The 16,598-nt window shown below is 57.7% G+C and overlaps 1 protein-coding gene across 1 annotated transcript in view; it reads left to right on the top strand.

Annotated features, from left to right (window-relative positions):
- Positions 1 to 484: 484 nt before the first annotated feature.
- Positions 485 to 16,598, top strand: part of HMCN2 (hemicentin 2) — a gene marked incomplete at its 3' end in the record, with an annotated part of 33,437 nt that continues 17,323 nt past the window's right edge. The window contains exons 1-32 of the mRNA XM_010178599.1: positions 485 to 719; positions 1,538 to 1,608; positions 2,661 to 2,819; positions 3,014 to 3,136; positions 3,632 to 3,803; positions 4,151 to 4,257; positions 4,465 to 4,585; positions 4,680 to 4,943; positions 5,095 to 5,239; positions 5,491 to 5,603; positions 5,698 to 5,961; positions 6,047 to 6,188; positions 6,799 to 6,926; positions 7,157 to 7,270; positions 7,424 to 7,573; positions 8,271 to 8,465; positions 8,606 to 8,701; positions 9,016 to 9,143; positions 9,417 to 9,561; positions 9,704 to 9,885; positions 10,072 to 10,228; positions 10,440 to 10,602; positions 12,047 to 12,174; positions 12,325 to 12,433; positions 12,813 to 12,982; positions 13,271 to 13,366; positions 13,485 to 13,661; positions 13,949 to 14,103; positions 14,437 to 14,560; positions 14,723 to 14,898; positions 14,998 to 15,085; positions 16,239 to 16,358. Of these exons, the coding sequence (XP_010176901.1) occupies positions 485 to 719; positions 1,538 to 1,608; positions 2,661 to 2,819; positions 3,014 to 3,136; positions 3,632 to 3,803; positions 4,151 to 4,257; positions 4,465 to 4,585; positions 4,680 to 4,943; positions 5,095 to 5,239; positions 5,491 to 5,603; positions 5,698 to 5,961; positions 6,047 to 6,188; positions 6,799 to 6,926; positions 7,157 to 7,270; positions 7,424 to 7,573; positions 8,271 to 8,465; positions 8,606 to 8,701; positions 9,016 to 9,143; positions 9,417 to 9,561; positions 9,704 to 9,885; positions 10,072 to 10,228; positions 10,440 to 10,602; positions 12,047 to 12,174; positions 12,325 to 12,433; positions 12,813 to 12,982; positions 13,271 to 13,366; positions 13,485 to 13,661; positions 13,949 to 14,103; positions 14,437 to 14,560; positions 14,723 to 14,898; positions 14,998 to 15,085; positions 16,239 to 16,358 (4,717 nt within the window). The remainder of the gene's footprint in view (positions 720 to 1,537; positions 1,609 to 2,660; positions 2,820 to 3,013; positions 3,137 to 3,631; positions 3,804 to 4,150; positions 4,258 to 4,464; positions 4,586 to 4,679; positions 4,944 to 5,094; positions 5,240 to 5,490; positions 5,604 to 5,697; positions 5,962 to 6,046; positions 6,189 to 6,798; positions 6,927 to 7,156; positions 7,271 to 7,423; positions 7,574 to 8,270; positions 8,466 to 8,605; positions 8,702 to 9,015; positions 9,144 to 9,416; positions 9,562 to 9,703; positions 9,886 to 10,071; positions 10,229 to 10,439; positions 10,603 to 12,046; positions 12,175 to 12,324; positions 12,434 to 12,812; positions 12,983 to 13,270; positions 13,367 to 13,484; positions 13,662 to 13,948; positions 14,104 to 14,436; positions 14,561 to 14,722; positions 14,899 to 14,997; positions 15,086 to 16,238; positions 16,359 to 16,598) is intronic.

Genomic DNA, 16,598 nt, shown 5'->3' with positions numbered 1-16,598 from the left:
TGCTTCCTCAGAGTCCGTTTTGCAGCTGGCTCCCCCCCACGGATTTGGCAGGGTTTCCCCGCCGGCGCTCAGCTGCGAGCCCCCGTGTCCTCCCCTCACCCCCAGCTCCCCCCGGCAGAGCGAGGGATTCTCGGAGCTGGGGAGGGCTTAGAGCCGAGGAGGGGGCTCAGGCGATGTTTCTGACAATCCTATGGGCTGCAGGAGCTGGTTTCCAATCCCCACATCCCCATCCCGGCTTCCTCCAGCCTCCACCCACCTCCCTGTTGGCTCCAAAAGTCCAGTTTTTCCCTCCCTCTCTCCCAGAAGCTGGAGGAGCAGATCCACAGCTGCGGGCGGCTGCGTGTCCCCCGGCCTGGGTCCCTGCTCTGTCCCCACCGTGTGTGGCCCCTTGCCCCCTGTGTGGGGACGGTGCCTAGGGGGTCTGGGGGAAGCAGCAGGGTGAGGGCAGAAGGGGTGACCCTAGCACCTAAGGGTCTCTCCCACGATGCCGCCCCACGGAGGGGTGTTTGTGGGTCTCTGGCTGCTGCTGACCCCCAGTCTCGCCGAGTTCCCTCCCAGCACAGGGGGAGCCACCCTGGCCTTCGTGTTCGACACCACGGGCTCCATGTACGATGACCTGGTGCAGGTGATGGACGGGGCCTCGCGCATCCTGGAGCGGACGCTTGGCAGAAGCACGAAGCCCATCAGCAACTACGTCCTGGTCCCCTTCCATGACCCAGGTACGGCTGGGGCAGGGTAGAGGCACCAGTCCCACCACGGGATGGGGCTACGGGGAGTTGGGGTGTGGCTCTGGCTGGGTTTGGGGCTGAGGTGTGCCCTGTCTCTTCTCCCCATTTTTAATGCCAGAGATGGGGACGCCAGCATGGGATGAACCATAGCTCAAGGGCTCCCATCCCCAAGCCACTGTGTGAGTGCAGGGCAAGCCATTTCTCACTGGATTAATCCCAGTGATGCTGGCACCCACTTGTGAGTGGCTTTTCTACTTTCATCCTGTCCTGATTTCCCTGGTTTAATCATCAGCAGGCATTTCTGTACAAGTCGAGAAGGTGCTTTCAGGTTTCTTCCATAAAAGCACCGCTCGCTACCAGGCTTTGGTGATTTACTGCAGTACAAGAATAATTTCTTTTTATCCCAGTCTTTGCCTTGGGATTTTTGTGCACACTCATAAATAGCAGCTGCTCTCCAAAAGAGCTCGGACCCCCTACAAGGAGAGCAAGACCGAGATTTTATTTTCAGCAGAAATGCTGAATTTCAATGAAAATTGCTGGAGCCGGACAGGGAAGGACCCAGAGGCAGTAAATGGGTTTCTGCATTGCTTGGCTGGGAGCCTCCTCCAGCAGAAAAGGGTGCTGGCTCTGCCCAAATCTGCATCTCATTTGGTGCCAAGCTGAGGTAGATGCCTAACCCAGAATCTCGGGGGTACCATAAGGGCGTTTTAGGCGAGGTGGGTGCTTGAGGGGTTCTGGCAGCATGACACCAGAGGAGGCTGGTGCCAGTGTTTGGGAAGGCTGAGGCGGTGGTCCTGCTGTCCTTGCAGAGGTGGGACCTGTCACCCTCACCGCAGACCCCCAGCTCTTCCAGCAGCGCCTGCGGGAGCTCCACGTCCAGGTAAGGCACCCATGGCTGGCTCTGTGCGTGGTCATTGGCACGTGGAGGGAAGCCTGGCCGCGCATCCCTGCCCATGGTGATCACGGGAGCAATCCCTGCTCATCTCCAGGCTTGGTGTCCCCTGGGAGCATGGCAGGGGCTCAGGATTGGGCTGGGCTTACTGGGGCCAACGGCACTGGGATGGGAGCAGAGGGAGTGGGTAACACTGGCGCTGTGCCCCAGCGTCCCGCAATGGGGCAGAGCCCCCTCAGTTCACAGCTCTTGTCCCAAAGCAGGAATTCCTTCCAAGGAAAGTTTGTACAAACCCTCCATGGAACCAAAAATCCCTTTTTATTGAATTGTTGTTTTAAAACTTGTGTTTATTTATTTATTTTAAACAAATTCAGCTGTGTTCTGCCAGCCGAAACACTCTTGGGGAGTTTAATCATGCTTTATCCATCCCCACTCCTGCCCTGCCCCCTGAGCATTGCTAAATCCCCATGGTGTTTCCCTGTGGATGCAGCTGTGTTTTGGTGGAATGTGTTTGGGAGCTGATGTAAAGCTGCGGCTGCAAATTGTTTCACAGCCCTTTGGGGAGCAAAGCCCCGTGGAAGTGGGAGCTGGTCCTTGCTGTGCCTCAGTGCTTGCCTGAGGTGTTTGGGTTATGCTGGGATGTGAGGGGCTGAGGTGGGCATGGATGTGCCCACTAAAGGCATTTGAGGGAAGCCAGCAGCTTCTGTGAGTCTGGATCCCCAAATGTGTGGTTTAATTATAATTAATGGTGAGATGGAGGTGGGTCCCTGTGATGGCACCACGCTGCTCTGGCTGTGCTTGGGCTGACTCCAGCAAACGGGTGCAATTCCTCCCGCCCCGCGCGGGATCCTGACAGAATCACAGAACGTTAGGGATTGGAAGGGACCTCAAAAGCTCATCCAGTCCAATCCCCCTGCCGGAGCAGGAACACCTAGATGAGGTTGCACAGGAAGGCGTCCAGGCGGACAGGAGCCCAGCGGGGAAGGGCTGAGCACCGGGAGGCTCGATGCCGGTGCCACGTCCCTCACCGTGTGCTGCAGGGTGGAGGGGACTGTCCAGAGATGAGCGTGGGAGCCATCAGAGTGGCTGTGGAGGTCTCGCACCCCGGTTCCTTCGTCTACGTCTTCTCAGATGCTCGAGCCAAGGACTACGAGCAGCAGGAGGAGTTGCTGCGGCTGCTGCAGCACAAGCAGACCCAGGTGAGCTGTGGCCTCCTGCGACAGCTGGGTGGGGTGACAATGAGCGGCAGTGATTAAAGCCCTCTGCGCTGCCTGTTAGCAGGGTGAATTTTGCATCTCCTGGGCTGGCTCAATGTACTGGGGGCTGCTGGCTGCATCCCACCCCTGGGATGGACAGACCCCATGTGATGCTATTTGGAGAGTCACTGTGACAGGTGGTGTTTGTGCTGACGGGGGACTGCGGGGACAGGAGCCACCCTGGGTACCGTGTGTACGAGCGCATTGCAGCCACCAGCTCAGGGCAAATCTTCCACCTGGACAAGCAGCAGGTGACGGAGGTGAGCAGGGATGGATTCCTGAGGTGCTGGTCCAGCCTGGCTTGACTGCCTTCATGTTCTTCCTGGAGTAAATCCTCATGCCCAAAGACCCACAAATTGCTCTGGGAGCCCTGTTTTAGCTTGAAACCAAAGCAAGGGCAGAAGGAGGCTGCTCACTCTCCAGCTTGCTGCTGGGATGCTTGTGTGATCCTTGGGATGAGCTGGCCTGCCTGTCCCTTTGAGCAGGACCCAACTAGCAGTAACAATTACACCAAATTACCCAATTCCTTTTGCACCTGCCTGTAGTCAGCAGGGCTCAGCTGGGGCCATCACCTCCTGCTCACCCGTCCCTGTGCCACCCTCATGCCAGCACCCACCGGCCCTGGCTGGAGCTGGCCCTTCACCCAGGCACTGCTTTGCAGCCATGCTTGAGATTTTGACCCCGTGCAATACAGCCCCGCTTCCAAAATGGTCAATCCTGATGGTGATGGGGGGTTTGGGTTAATCCTCCCCCAGGTGCTGAAGTGGGTGGAAGAGGCCATCCAGGCCTCCAAAGTCCATTTACTGTCCATGGACCATGAGGACGGTGGAGAGCACACGTGGCCCGTCCTCTTCGACCCCAGTCTGAAGGAGGTGACCATCTCCCTGAGCGGCCCTGCCCCACAGATCCAGGTCCGGGATCCAGCAGGTAGGAGCCTCTGGGGAAGGGACCAGGTGGGGGTGATGCTTTGTCTCTGGAAAAATGCTTGGAGGATCCATGCAGGCCAGGACAAACGGGAGGCTAGGGACATGGGGATTGCCAAACCCTGCCCTGATAGCTTAAATAAAAAAGCAATGAGCTACAAACTCCTCGTTAGGCACCAAGTGCACCGGTTCTCCTCCCCAGTTGTCTTTGCCTCTGGTTTTAGGAGGGTTTTCTCTGCTATGAGAGCTGTGTGATGGGCTCTGCACTGCGGTGAGCTCCGAGGGAGGGGGGTCCTGGCCAGCTGCAGGGATCATGGGATGCCCATCCCAGAAGTTCACTTGCCATTGCAGGAAAGGTCCTTGAGAAAGGCCAAGGTCTGAAGGAGCTGCTCAGCATCCCCAACTCAGCCGTGGTGGTGGCTGTGGAGCCCCAGCAGCCAGGGACGTGGTTGGTCACGGTAGGCTGGTGGCAGATCCTGCACGTTGTCCCCTACCCATCCTTTGAGGGTTATTTACCTGGCCAGACTTTGCCAGGTGTGGGCTTTCCCCCATCCACATCTGCTGGGCAGAGGATGCATGAGAGGGCTGCGAAGGTTCAGCTGCCACCTCCTCCCTTCTCCATCACCTCCCCTGCCCTTGGAACACCCTTCTTGCTCCACTTCCAGACCCAGAGCAGCGGCCGCCACTCGCTGAGGATCACGGGCATCAGCAGCATTAGTTTCCAAGCCAGCTTCTCCACCCAGCTGGACGTCGACACCAGCCAGCCTGGGGAGCGGCCAGTGCAGGGTGAGTCTGGAGCGGCCTGGGGCCACGGAGGCTGCCTCTGGACTTCTTGCAGGCAGGGATGCGGCTGGGTGTTTTTTTCCTTCCCTCTCTCCAGGTCTGCCCATCTCCGTGGTGGTAAACTGCACCGGTCTGAAGCCTCCTGGGCGCTTGCAGGAGTTCGAGCTCTTCAACACCTCTGGCCATCCCCTCCTCTCACTGCCTGCCCGGCCCCTCTCCAATGCCTCCTCGGGGCAGCTCTGGGTGGGCTCACTGCTCCGCGTCCCCCCTGGTGACTTTCTGCTGAAGGTGAAGGGTGAAGACCCCCAGGGCCACCCCCTGCACCGTCTCTCTGGAGTCACCTACACCAGTGTGGTCCCTGGTGAGTGATGCCTGTGCCCTCCAAGGGTGCTGAAAAAGGACCAGAGGCTCCTTCCAGCACCACCTCTGCTTTGGTTTCTGGTTTGGTATTCTTTTATCCTGCTTCCCAGTGCACTTCCCGAGGAGTGTTATATGTGTGTAACCACTTCCAGGTCTACCCAAAGTAAACATCTCCAGCAAGATCCAGGCCTACAGCCGTGAGCCGCAGCTGATCTCCTGCTCCGCATGGAGTGAGATCCCTTTCCGCCTGCAGCTCAGTCGGGGTAGAATGAAGCTTGGGGAAGAGCAGCTCTTCAGGTGAGCCCCCAGTTTGGCCCAGTGGGCTCCACGGTGGGCTTGCATGGGCAGCAACAGCCCCCTGACCTGTGCTGGATGCTGGTTGGGTGCCTGCAAGCCCTGAGCATCCCAAGGCAGCAGAGGAAAATCCTGAGAGATATGTCTGTGGGAGAGGGTGTGCACTCCTTTTCCTCACTTGGATGGAGAAAAGTCGCAGGGATTTGAAGCAAGGTGGTGGCATGGTGGCCTCAGGGTGCCCTCCCTTTTTGTAGGGGATCAGGGAACATCAACTGTGCTGTATCCAAGAGCGATGAAGGGTTTTACGAGTGCACAGCCACAAGCAGAGTTGGGGCAGCCCGAGCTCGTGCCTACGTCTCCATCTCAGGTAGGGACTGCTTGTGCCAAGCCTTGGTGCCTGCAGGTCTCTGGGTCTATGGCTGGGTATGGACTCATTTCACCTTGGCACATTGCATTTACAGAGTCGCCACCACGTCTCACAGCCCTGGACAACATCACAGCTTCACCAGGCCAGGACGTGGTCATGTCCTGCCCGGTTGTGAGTGAGGTGCCCTACAACCTGACATGGAGCTGGGATGGGAAGGCAGCACAGCCCCGGACCCGGCTGCTGCAGAACCAATCGCTGGAGATCCGCAATGTGCAGCCGGGGGACGGGGGCCTGTATGAGTGCGTGGCACGGAGCATCCACGGCACCACCACTGCATCCCTCTGGCTCCTCATCCAGGGTAGGCTCTGCCCCTGGTCCCGATGACTCCATGGGTGGGTGGCCCATGGCACCCAGGGGCTAAGCCTGTCTCCATCCCTGTTCAGAGGCGCCGTGGGTGCAGGTCGACGCCAGTCCCCAGCATTTCAGCAGGGGCCAGGAGCTGCGGCTGAACTGCACAGCTGGGGGGTACCCCCCACCCCGCACCACCTGGAAGCGCTGGGGCTGGGCGCTGGAGCAGGACAAGAGGTGACGCACGGGGACTGGGGTGCCTCCATCCACCCTGTTCTGCTGGGGACCAAGCTCCCCTGGCAGGGATGCACGGGCCATGGGAGAGGGGCTTGGGGCTGCTCATAGCTCTGGAGAGAGGAAAGCACTGCAATAACCCCAATCCATGCACCTGAGATGGTTGGGATGCTGCTAGCCTTCATTTTATATGTTCATTTTTAATCCATCCTGCCTTAAACAGGCCACTATCCCCCACCAAGGGCGTGCAGGTGGGGAGGAGCTCTCAAAATACTCCTTGTGTGTCCCCTTCATTTCTTCTGTTCTTTGTTTCTGCCTCCCTGACCATGTCAGGCTCTGAGTGCTGCAGTGGACTTTGGGGAAGGGTTTTTTTTTTTAAATTTTGAAGATGAAAAAGCCCAATTCCCAATACTTTTCCTTGGTTCAAAGAAACATCCTTCCCTGCAGCAGCTGCTGGAGCTGGCTTTAAGTGCTAACCTGCACCTCTCTAATGCCCAGCACTTACCACATGTGCGGGATGGCCTTAAGCCTGCTCACTTCTTTCAGCACGTTTTTCATCAGCTCTGGTTTTACAGGACTCATTTCTCTCTCTCTCTCTCCCCGTTTGCTGCAGGGTTTTCATGGATGCTGAGGGCACCTTGCACATCAGGGCTGCTGTCCCCGAGGATGTGGGGAATTACAGCTGCTATGCCAGCAGCGCGCTGGGCTGGGATGAGCGAGTCGTCTCCCTGGAGTTCACTGGTACCCGTTCCCTAACACCAGCAGCATCCTGGGAAGGGCCATGAGAGGGATTTATTATCCCTCCTTGCTGTCCCTTCGCTGCAACATGCGAGCTATGGGTTGGAGCTGTCTGTGATGGAAGGTGTTGGGGGGCAGCTCCCAGGACTCCAAGGTCCCCTCGAGGTGAATGGCACCACATCCAGCACTGCAGGGAGTCACCAATGCCATATCTCTCTCTCCCTGTGGTGCAGAGCCTTCTACCATCCTGGCAGTGACGCCCAGCCTGAAGGCACTGGTGGGAGAAGACGTGACCTTGGAGTGCTGGGTTTCGGGAGTGCCCGCACCTCATGTCGCGTGGTACAAAGGTGAGGCTAGGATGGACCTGGGGAGCAAACCCCCTCCATGCACTGGGGCCTTTCACCACCCTGCAGGGATGTCACATGTGAGGCCCCCAAAACCGATGGCAAGAGGGACTTCCGGATACACTCGGGGTGCTGACATGGAGGGTCTCGGTGCAGGCGAGCAGCCGGTGGCAGCGTTTCCCCCCGGCACACAGCGGGCCGTGCTGCGGCTGCAGGCGGTGCAGGAGGAGGACGCAGGGCGGTACGTCTGTGAGGCTCTCGGTGAGGCCAGTGTCGCCTTCAATGACACCGTACTGGACGTGGGCTGTAAGTCTCTGCCTCAACCTTTGGGTCCCACCAAACACTGAGCTCCTCTCCATCCTGGCTCCCCTCCTGCTTCCTGCTTCCCAAGGCTCCTCATGCCCCCAACTCCCAGGTTTCCCAGTTTGGGGGTGTCAGTGCTCGTTTGCTTGGTACAAGCAGGGTGAAGCCTGGTGGGATTTCCAAGGGTCAGGAGGATGAAACAGGCTCAACAAGTGGCAGAGGACCAGTGCAGATGCTGTTGCATGGGGACATGATGGCTTGGGACTAAACTAGGGATGCAAAGCAGCATTAGTGGGATGAGGCAGTGGTGGGTAACTGGCTCCTGTGTGTTTGAAAATCCAGGTGTACCCCAACTGATGTTCAGGGATTACTGCTGCAAGGGCTGGAAAAGCCTTGAGGGGTGGAGAGGAGGTGCTGAGCTGGGAGCAGGGAGGCTTGAAGCTGTTAACGGTGGAAAAGTGCAAGAGATTTTGCTGAGCCAGAGTGGTGTAGAGTGTAACTGGGAGGGCTGGAAGCTGCAGTAGCCGTAACAGCTTTGGAAAAACAGTGAATGCTTTAAGTCAACCTCTTAACTTTTCAGGGCACCCGGCTCATGGGTTTTGCAGCCCCATCTCTGGGCTTGGTTGTGCATGGAGCCTGCCGTGAGGTAGCCAGGGTGTCCGACTTCCCTGAGCCCCTGCTCTGCTTCTCTGTCCTGCAGCTGCTCCTCAGTTCCTGGAGCCCCTTGACGACATGGCAGTCGAGATTGGGGACAGCGTGCGCCTGTGGTGCCGCACCGAGGGCTCTCCCCTGCCGCAGGTCACCTGGTCCCGGCAGGACAGGGAGCCCGTGACGGGCTGGCAGGGGCCATGGAGTGTGTCCAGCCAGCCAGGGGCTGCTGAGCTCCTCATTGATGGTAAGAGCTGAGCGTGCAGGTGTGCACTGTGGTGCAGAGCGTGCGTGGGCATCCCACCCGTGTCTGTACTTGCAGTGTCACCCTTGGGTGCTCCCTGTCTGGGCATTGCCAGGCTCAGGCTTCTCCCTGCTGTTCTCCAGATGCCTCGCTGGATGACCAAGCTGTCTATGTCTGTGAAGCCCAGAACGAGTTTGGGAAAATCCAAGCGGAGGTCAAGCTCACAGTCACTGGACACGGTTTGCTTTTACCTCCTTTTTTGGTGCATTGATCCTGGCTGCACCCACATCTGCTCTGAGCAGGCCGCAACAAATGCTCAGAAAACTCTGACAGTGCAGGGTTTGGATAACACCCTTCCACCCTTTTGGCTTAATGCACTGATGCCTGCTTGGACAGGCAAATATCCCCACATTCTTGGGGAAACTGTCTGAGCTGGCTTGTGCCGAGCCAACGTCTGGACCTTGGAAGGAAAGGTGATCCAGATCTGTTGTCCTGAGCATTCCTGGCCAATTTATCTGTAACTAATATTGCTTTCCCTTTCCTTTCTGTCAAGCAGCCCCCGAAATAGCTCTTGCATCCCCTGTGCTCCATGTGCTCCCAGGCCAGCCGGTGTCTCTGCCCTGTGTGATCCTGGCTGGGAGGCCATTCCCAGCCCGACGCTGGCTGAGGGACGGGCAGCCGGTGAGGTTTGGGTGCCTGCTGGGATGGTGGGTGGGTGGGCAAGCATGAGCATACCCCTACAGCCAGGGCTTAGCTGCAGGATGGGTGCCTCAACCTCCCGGGGCTAAAGCTGCTGGGGTAAGGATGCCATGGGAGAATTTGGGTTGGAAGGGTAAAGTGGGTTTATGACTGCAGTGGAATGTGTTCCTACTGCTCAAGGATTGGTTTGTAGATATGCACCAAAGACGCTGTTATACGGTGATGTTTGACCCCCTGCTCTCTGCTCATGCCCAGGTAGCCCCAAGCAGCCGCTACTCCATCCAGGCTGATGGGAGCCTGCACATGGACCAGGCGTCACACAGGGATGCAGGGACCTACACCTGCGAGGTGACCAACGCCCTTGGCTCACACAGGCAGGATGTGTCTCTGGTCGTTCACGGTGAGCAGCAGGGTGCTGGGCATCCATAATCTGCAGTGAATGGGACTGGGTGCCCTCTGCACCTAAGCCACAAAGCACAACTCTCTTTTTTGGTGGACGTGGCCCTGGCTGCAGGGGCTAAGGTGCTTCTCTTCCTTCCCAGTTCCTCCCAGCATTGAGCTTGGCCCTGTCCTCATCACTGCCATTGAGGGAGAGGCTGTCGCCCTGCAGTGCAATGCCACTGGCGTGCCCCCCCCTACAGTCACCTGGATGAAGGTGGGTGACGGGTACAGGCAGGCTGCCATCCTGCGGCCAGCCGGGCTGTGGGTCACCCTCTGGTGTGGGGTAGGGTGTTTGGAGGGGATGTAGCTCACCAGTGCAGCTGTGGCTGCATGGGGAATTGGCATTGAATGCCCTGAGATGCCAGCATCAGGAAGCAGATGGGTCTAGAGCCCTCTTCTTGCCTTTGGATTGCTCAACTCATAGAAGAGTCTCTGCTGTATTCCTTCCTCCCCTCCTGTTCCTCTGCAGGGCACAGAGCCAATCTCCCTGAGCCCACGCTACCACCTTGACCCTGATGGGACCCTCCTGATCCCTTCGCCCTCCCCCAGGGATGCTGGGACCTATTTCTGCACAGCTACCAATGCAGTGGGCTTCTCCAGCCAGGAGATGCAGCTCTCCGTCAGCAGTGAGTGCTCAGGACTGGCCCTGGCATCAGCTCCCAGTAAAGCAGCTCTGGAGGAGGTGGCTGGCTGGGAGAACACAGCCTGGGGTCTCTTCTGTCTCCTTTGGGCCACTAAGCCAGGTGCCAGATGGGTTTGCAGGTTGGGAAGAGCAGCGATGAGAGCTGTGGGGCACCTGAAGCATTCCTGCCCCAGCCATGCTCCCTCTTCACCCAGCAAAGCCCAGGATCAGCGTGAACGGATCGCAGGCATTGGACCCCATAACCATCCTGGCTGTGCTTGGGCAGGAGACCACCCTGCCCTGTGACGTTCAGGGCTATCCCCCTCCCCTTGTGGTGTGGACACAGGAGTCCCAGCCACTGCATCTCACCACTACGAGGTAAGGAGAGCTGTGGGTGCCAGGGATGTGATCTCTTGGTGCTGTGTGTCTCCCCATAGTGGGATCAGGTCCATAAGGGGATTCAGCTGCTTGGCAGGGAGATGTGAAGGGCATAACTGGCATCAGGTGGTCAATGCTCAGTGCTCTGGCAGGAGCAGAGGCAGCTGAGTGGCACAGCATTAGCTCTGCTCTTCAAGGAGAGCAGAACAAGAACCACCAGGCTTTTTTTCCATTGTTCAAACATCTGCTGGGATGGAGCAGCTGCTCCTGGCCCTTTGTGAGTCCTGGACACGAGGCAGGGATTGGAAAGGGAAGGTGGCTCCTCTCACCCATTTGCCTTCGTGCACATTCCTGCCTAGTGCCGTCACGGTCCCAGGGGCAGTGAGGCCAAGGATGTGCCTGGGGATGGGAGATCCCTGTAGGAGCTGTTGGAGTGGGGGTTGATGCTGCTCTACACTGGGGTGGCTGCAGGACACTGAGGAGAAGAGCAGAATGCAGAGGAGAATGGGGAAGCTGAGGGTGTTGCAGACTGCTCTGCCCCTCATAGGCTTTGTGTTGGAGGGAATTCATGGGCTTTAGTCATCAAAATTTGACAGAAACATCGTTGTGAGCCAGGCAGTGACTTTGTCTGTGTTGGGTTTAAAGGCCAGGTCTGTTCCAGTGAGTGACTTTTGGAGGGCAAAATTCATTTGTTAGTGGCATTGAGGCAGATGACAGTGATGGAACTGTCATTTAATGCCATTTCATGAGAGAAGATAACCTGGACAGTGGTGGGATATGTGTTTGAGCGCCTCGGTCTTCTCCCTTGGAAGCAGGACCTGCTTTTTTGGCACATTAGCACCACTCTGGAAGGGGCTCCCTAGAGACACAGGCCCCAGTTTTGGGGTTAGTCACTTATTTTAACTGAAGATTGCTGTGGTCTGGAGAAGCAGGAAGGCCTCTTGGTTTTGCTCTTATTGAGGGACAGCATTGCCTTGTCCTTCTTGTCTGGTTTCCCGTGGCCGCTCCTGGTTGCACTGTGCTGCTCCCCACATCTCCGCTGGCTTTTCCTCTCCACACATGCCTGGGTGATTTATGGGAGCATATGAGGAGGAATCTGCAGCCGTGGGCTGCGATGATGTTATGTCTGTGGAGCACAGACAGTGCTGGGGGTGAAAGCATGGCCAGCTCCAGCTGCAGAGGCTGTGCTATGCAGGGACCCCAGTTTCCCCGGGTGTGTGGCTCCCACCGCTGCCTTGCGTTGAGCTCCTGCAGGAGCTGAGCACAGGGATTTGCACCCATTGGCAGCTCTGCTGCCCTCCTTGGGCAGGAGGTGGCCTTGGGGACCCTTTCTTGGCTGTCTCAAGGTGATGGTGAGCTCTCAGCCCTTAGCTCCTGCCCAGTGTTAGGTGATGGAGGACATGGCTGTTTCTCCCATCCAGCTCTTCTGTTGCTTGTCCCCAAGGTACAGCGTCCTCCCTTCGGGGTCCCTCCGACTGGCCAAGCCCCAGGTGACCGACACCGGCCTCTACACCTGCACAGCCACAAATGCTGCAGGGAATGCCTCACTCAGCTATAGCCTGCAAGTCCAAGGTTCACATCCACTGGTTAAGACGTTCTTCCCATGGGCTGCAGGTCTTAACATACCACTGTGGTTCTGCGCCCTCCAAACCCTCGACTACTCCTGCTTCCCTGTACCAGGGCCCAAGGGTGGTCCTAGCCTGAGGACCCCTTTCCTCCTAGCTCCCCCTCAGCTGCTGATCGGTGATGGGGAAAGCCACCTGACGGCCACCGCCAATGACTCCTTGAAGATTTACTGTCGTGCCATGGGCATCCCCACACCCCAGATCCAGTAAGTGCTACAGAGTGAGGGGATCCTGCCCATGTTCCCCTGAGTTCCCTTAGGGGCTGTGTAACTCCCTGGGGGTGCTCTGCAGCCCAGTGTGCAGAGCTGAGGCAGAGATTGGGATGGAGGCTCAGGATGGAGGAGGATTTGGTGATGGAGACCCCAGCTTGGGGTGTCCTTTAGGATGGGAGGCATCAGTCCTGCTCCGTGCCCCTGGGATCCCACTCTTTCTAGCATTATGGGCACTGCTGGCCCCTATCCAGATGACAAGGGGACAGTCCATCCTACCAATATCCTGCTGTTCACTGCTTTGGTAGGCAGAAATGGGGGTCAGGGGGTGTGGTGGGACAAACCAAGGACTTGCCACACACCCCTCTCTTCACAGATGGCTGAAGGATGGGCATCCACTGGGAGAATGGGATGGTGTGGTGGTGTCTGAGGACAGTGGGACTCTGCTGATCGCTCGTGTGGGGCTCATCCATGAAGGGCTCTACATCTGCCAGGGCAGCAGCTGGGCAGGGGTGGTCCAGGCAGAGGTGCGGGTTTCAGTGCAAGGTGAGTACAACACCTGGAGCGAGACCTGCTACCCATCACACATGTTAGGGAGGTCACAAAGGAGTGGATCTTCTAGGCCCTGCTTTTTGGGAGGTGTAGGATCTGTTGGGATCCTGCCCTTCACCAGTCTCAACCTGAGGCTAAGAGCTGGTGGCTGCTGACACCATGGTAAACCATAGCATTCATCCTTGATGGGTGTGTGCCCAGCCATGCCCCTCAGCACTGCATGGTGTGGCAGCTGCCAGCTTGGGCTGTGCAGAGCCAATGACCATGGGTGCTGGGTTGCAGTGCCTCCGAACATCGAACCCAGTGAGGTGGACCTGACCGTCCTGGAGAACAGCACGGTGTCCCTGGACTGCCTGGCCTCGGGGCTGCCTGCTCCCAGTGAGTCGGTCGTCTCCCTCGGCTCTTGCTCATGCCTACCAGGGGCTTTCCTTGGGTCCCCTGGGTGAGAGGGGCGGCAACATCGCTCCTTATATCTGTGCTCCCTCCTGCCCTCCAGGCATCGCCTGGTACAAGGGACATGAGAAGCTCTCGGCCAGGCCAGGCCAGACCCTGTCCAGGGATGGGAAGTGCCTGGAGATCCAGCGTGCCCAGCTCTTGGATGCTGGCAGCTACCGCTGCGTGGCCTCTAACGTGGCTGGTGTCACCGAGCTCTGGTACAGCCTGGAGGTGACTGGTGAGTCCCTGGCAAGCAAGGGAAGGACTGTGGCTGCCTGAGAGCTCGGTGTTCCCCCCGGGACCTCTTGTGCTTGTGTGGGGTGAATGGGGCCATCCCAGCCCTTGGGACATGTCCCTGGAAGATGACTTTAGCAGAGACCCTGTCCTCTGCCCTGTGTCCATCCCAAATAATCTCCCATAAAACAGCTTAGATGGGTATTGTCCGGTCTGCACCATGGTGTTTCCTACCCATCCTGTCCCTTTTGCACCCTGGTGCTCCTGGTGACATTTCTCTGCCCCTACCAGTGCCCCCACGGATCACAGCTGGCCCAAGCCCTATCACGGTGGTGACGAACAACCCAGTGATACTGCAGTGTGATGCCGTGGGGACCCCAGCTCCAGTGCTGCTGTGGCTGAAGGATGGCAACCCAGTGAGCAACGTGGGGACAGGTGGCCCACAGGTGAGATAGTTCCTCATGGATGGGGGCTTGCTGGGCATTTGCCTCCTGGAAAATGCTCCCTTTCCTTGTTCTTTAAAAAAATAAGACTGCTGGAGCTGAGCAGATGCAACGCTGCCCAGACCTGCCCCAAGTTTGGTCCATGGGAACGTGGGATCTGCTCAGCTCTGCACTGGGCTTTCCTGCCATGGGGGATGTGGGTGTGCAGAGGGTCCCTGGAATGCAACAAGGATGGGCTCAAGTCAGGCTTATGCCCACCCATCCCTGTGCCACTGCCTGTGAGTTTCTCTGGTTTCGTGCTCATCTGGGCTCTTTCTGCTTCTTGGGGGAGCACAGGTCCTCTCTGGTGGGCGTGTGCTGTCTCTGCCCACTGCTCGCCTCCAGGACTCAGGGACATACACGTGTGTGGCCAGCAGTGCTGCGGGGGAGGACAGACACCAGGCCACCCTCGAGGTGCAGTGTAAGTACCCCAATGCATCCCCAGCTCCTTCTCACCAGTGTGGCTGTGGGGTTGGAGGTAATGCTTGGGAAGATGGGGCTGCTCCACTGTCCCCTTGCAAGTATGCAGGGCTATGCAAGGGTTGGTCTGGGGAAGGTATTGCCCTATCAATCTGTTTTCCAGTGCCACTTGCTGCCCTGGGTGAGGAGGAAAACATCTCTGTCGTCGTCAACCAGACAGTGACCCTAGAGTGCCCGTCCCCTGGCATCCCCCTTTGGGAGTCCCACTGGCTGAAAGATGGCAACTTGCTCATCCTAAAGCCAGGCATGTGGCTGTCTGTGGAGGGGACTGTGCTCCAGGTGATGCTTCAGAGTGCTGCAGAGGATGGGAGAAGAAATGGGTCTGTGTGGGTCCAGTTCTGCTGCAGAGCATCTTAATACCTCTGGTTGTTCCTGCAGATCGAGCGAGCCACTGTGCAGGATGCGGGCAGGTACACGTGCAGGACACCCAGCCACCCAGAGAAACACTACAGCCTCGACGTGTGGGGTGAGGGCCACTGCAGCCAAAACAGGTCATCGGGGGGAAATGCAGTGCAAAAATATACACACATATGTATAATATCCACTATACCATTTGTTTGTATGTGTAATAAGTACCTGGGGTAGCTGCCTGGCTTGAAAAACACCAAGTCCAAAATATTGAAGCTCTGCAAAAAGATGCAGCTGGAGGTGGTAGGGAATCCCCACTAGGATGGGTGTCAGAGGGAAAAAGCCAGTGTTTGCACAAGCCTTTCTTGGGGGAATTTTAGTGATGGTGCAGAAGAGCTGTTTTTCCAAAATGTGGGCAGGAGAGCAAAGGGATTTCCTTGCCAGGGCTTCTCTGTCCTTTCTTTGCATGTAGCCTGGTGGTTGCTGCAGGCATCGTCCCTCTTCTGTCCCCCTGCCCGAGTCGGGGCGATGCCAGCAGTGTTTCCCGGGTTGCTGCCAGGACAGGCACCGTCTGCTTTCACTCACTTGATTCGAGCATCCTCACAGCCTCCCAGCCCACTCTGTGCATCCTCTGAGCCAGGCCCTGGCTTTCCTCAGAATGCTCTAGGCCAGTTGGTGGAACTCCTGCAGGCAGGTGGCCAGGGAGTGGAGAAGATCCAGTTCTCCTGATCTGAGCTTGTTCCCGAGATCCCTTCCCAGGGAAACATTTGCACGTCTGGCATCCTGGCTCGGGTGGATTGTTTGGGTTCTGCTGTTTCTGTTTTTCAGGGGTTTCTGGGTGTTGGGGTTTTACTTCTACAAATTGATATCCCTCATGGGAAGGAGTTACCATTTTCCAGCCAGCTGTATTTGTGAGCAACTGAGAAACAACATCTGATAATGGAAAGACTTAGGTAACCTCCCTAGCGAGCAGGGCTGCCTAATAAGGCTGTGTCTGGCCAACCGGGGCTCGGCCTGCCTGCACGGCTGGCACGGGATGCTTGGTCATCCTCTGCTGAAGGTCACGTGCAGTTAAAAGCATCGCTCACTTCATAGCTGGAGAGTCAAGATTATTATTTCCACATGTAGCTGCTGCAGGGGAGGTTTGCCGGCTCTTTGTGCAGAGCTGTGGGTGGTTTGTAGCCAGCAGGACAGAGCTGTGGTGAGGAGATGCCCCTCTCCTCTCATCCAGCGCCATCAATGAGCAGCTCCTCTCCTCTCATCCCCTGCAGTGCCCCCGTCCTTCTCCTCAGCAGAGCCTGCCACTGTGGCCGTGCTGGAGGGGCAGTCCGTCAGGCTGGCCTGTGACTGCTACGGGATCCCCTTCCCCACCCTGCGCTGGTGGAAGGACGGTAGGGTCCTGGTCCGCATCCCTCCCCACACACACTGACCCATCGGACAGATGTTGGTCTCCATAAAGCACTCCTTGCTCCAAGCTGAGCAGTATCCAGCTTCTGGGTGGGAGCTGGTCCTGCTGGGAACCTGAGAGGAGTCTGCTGTCCCCTTCCCCGGGCAGGTGAGCCCCTCTCCACCCAACCTGAGAGCCCAAAGCTGGTGTCCACGGGAGGGAGCATCCTGTACTTTGAGAAGGC

This window comes from Mesitornis unicolor, unplaced genomic scaffold, assembly GCF_000695765.1.
Source record: "Mesitornis unicolor isolate BGI_N332 unplaced genomic scaffold, ASM69576v1 scaffold12262, whole genome shotgun sequence".
In the NCBI taxonomy this organism is placed as follows: Eukaryota; Metazoa; Chordata; class Aves; order Mesitornithiformes; family Mesitornithidae; genus Mesitornis; species Mesitornis unicolor.
This window is presented reverse-complemented; position numbering and strand designations above follow the sequence as displayed.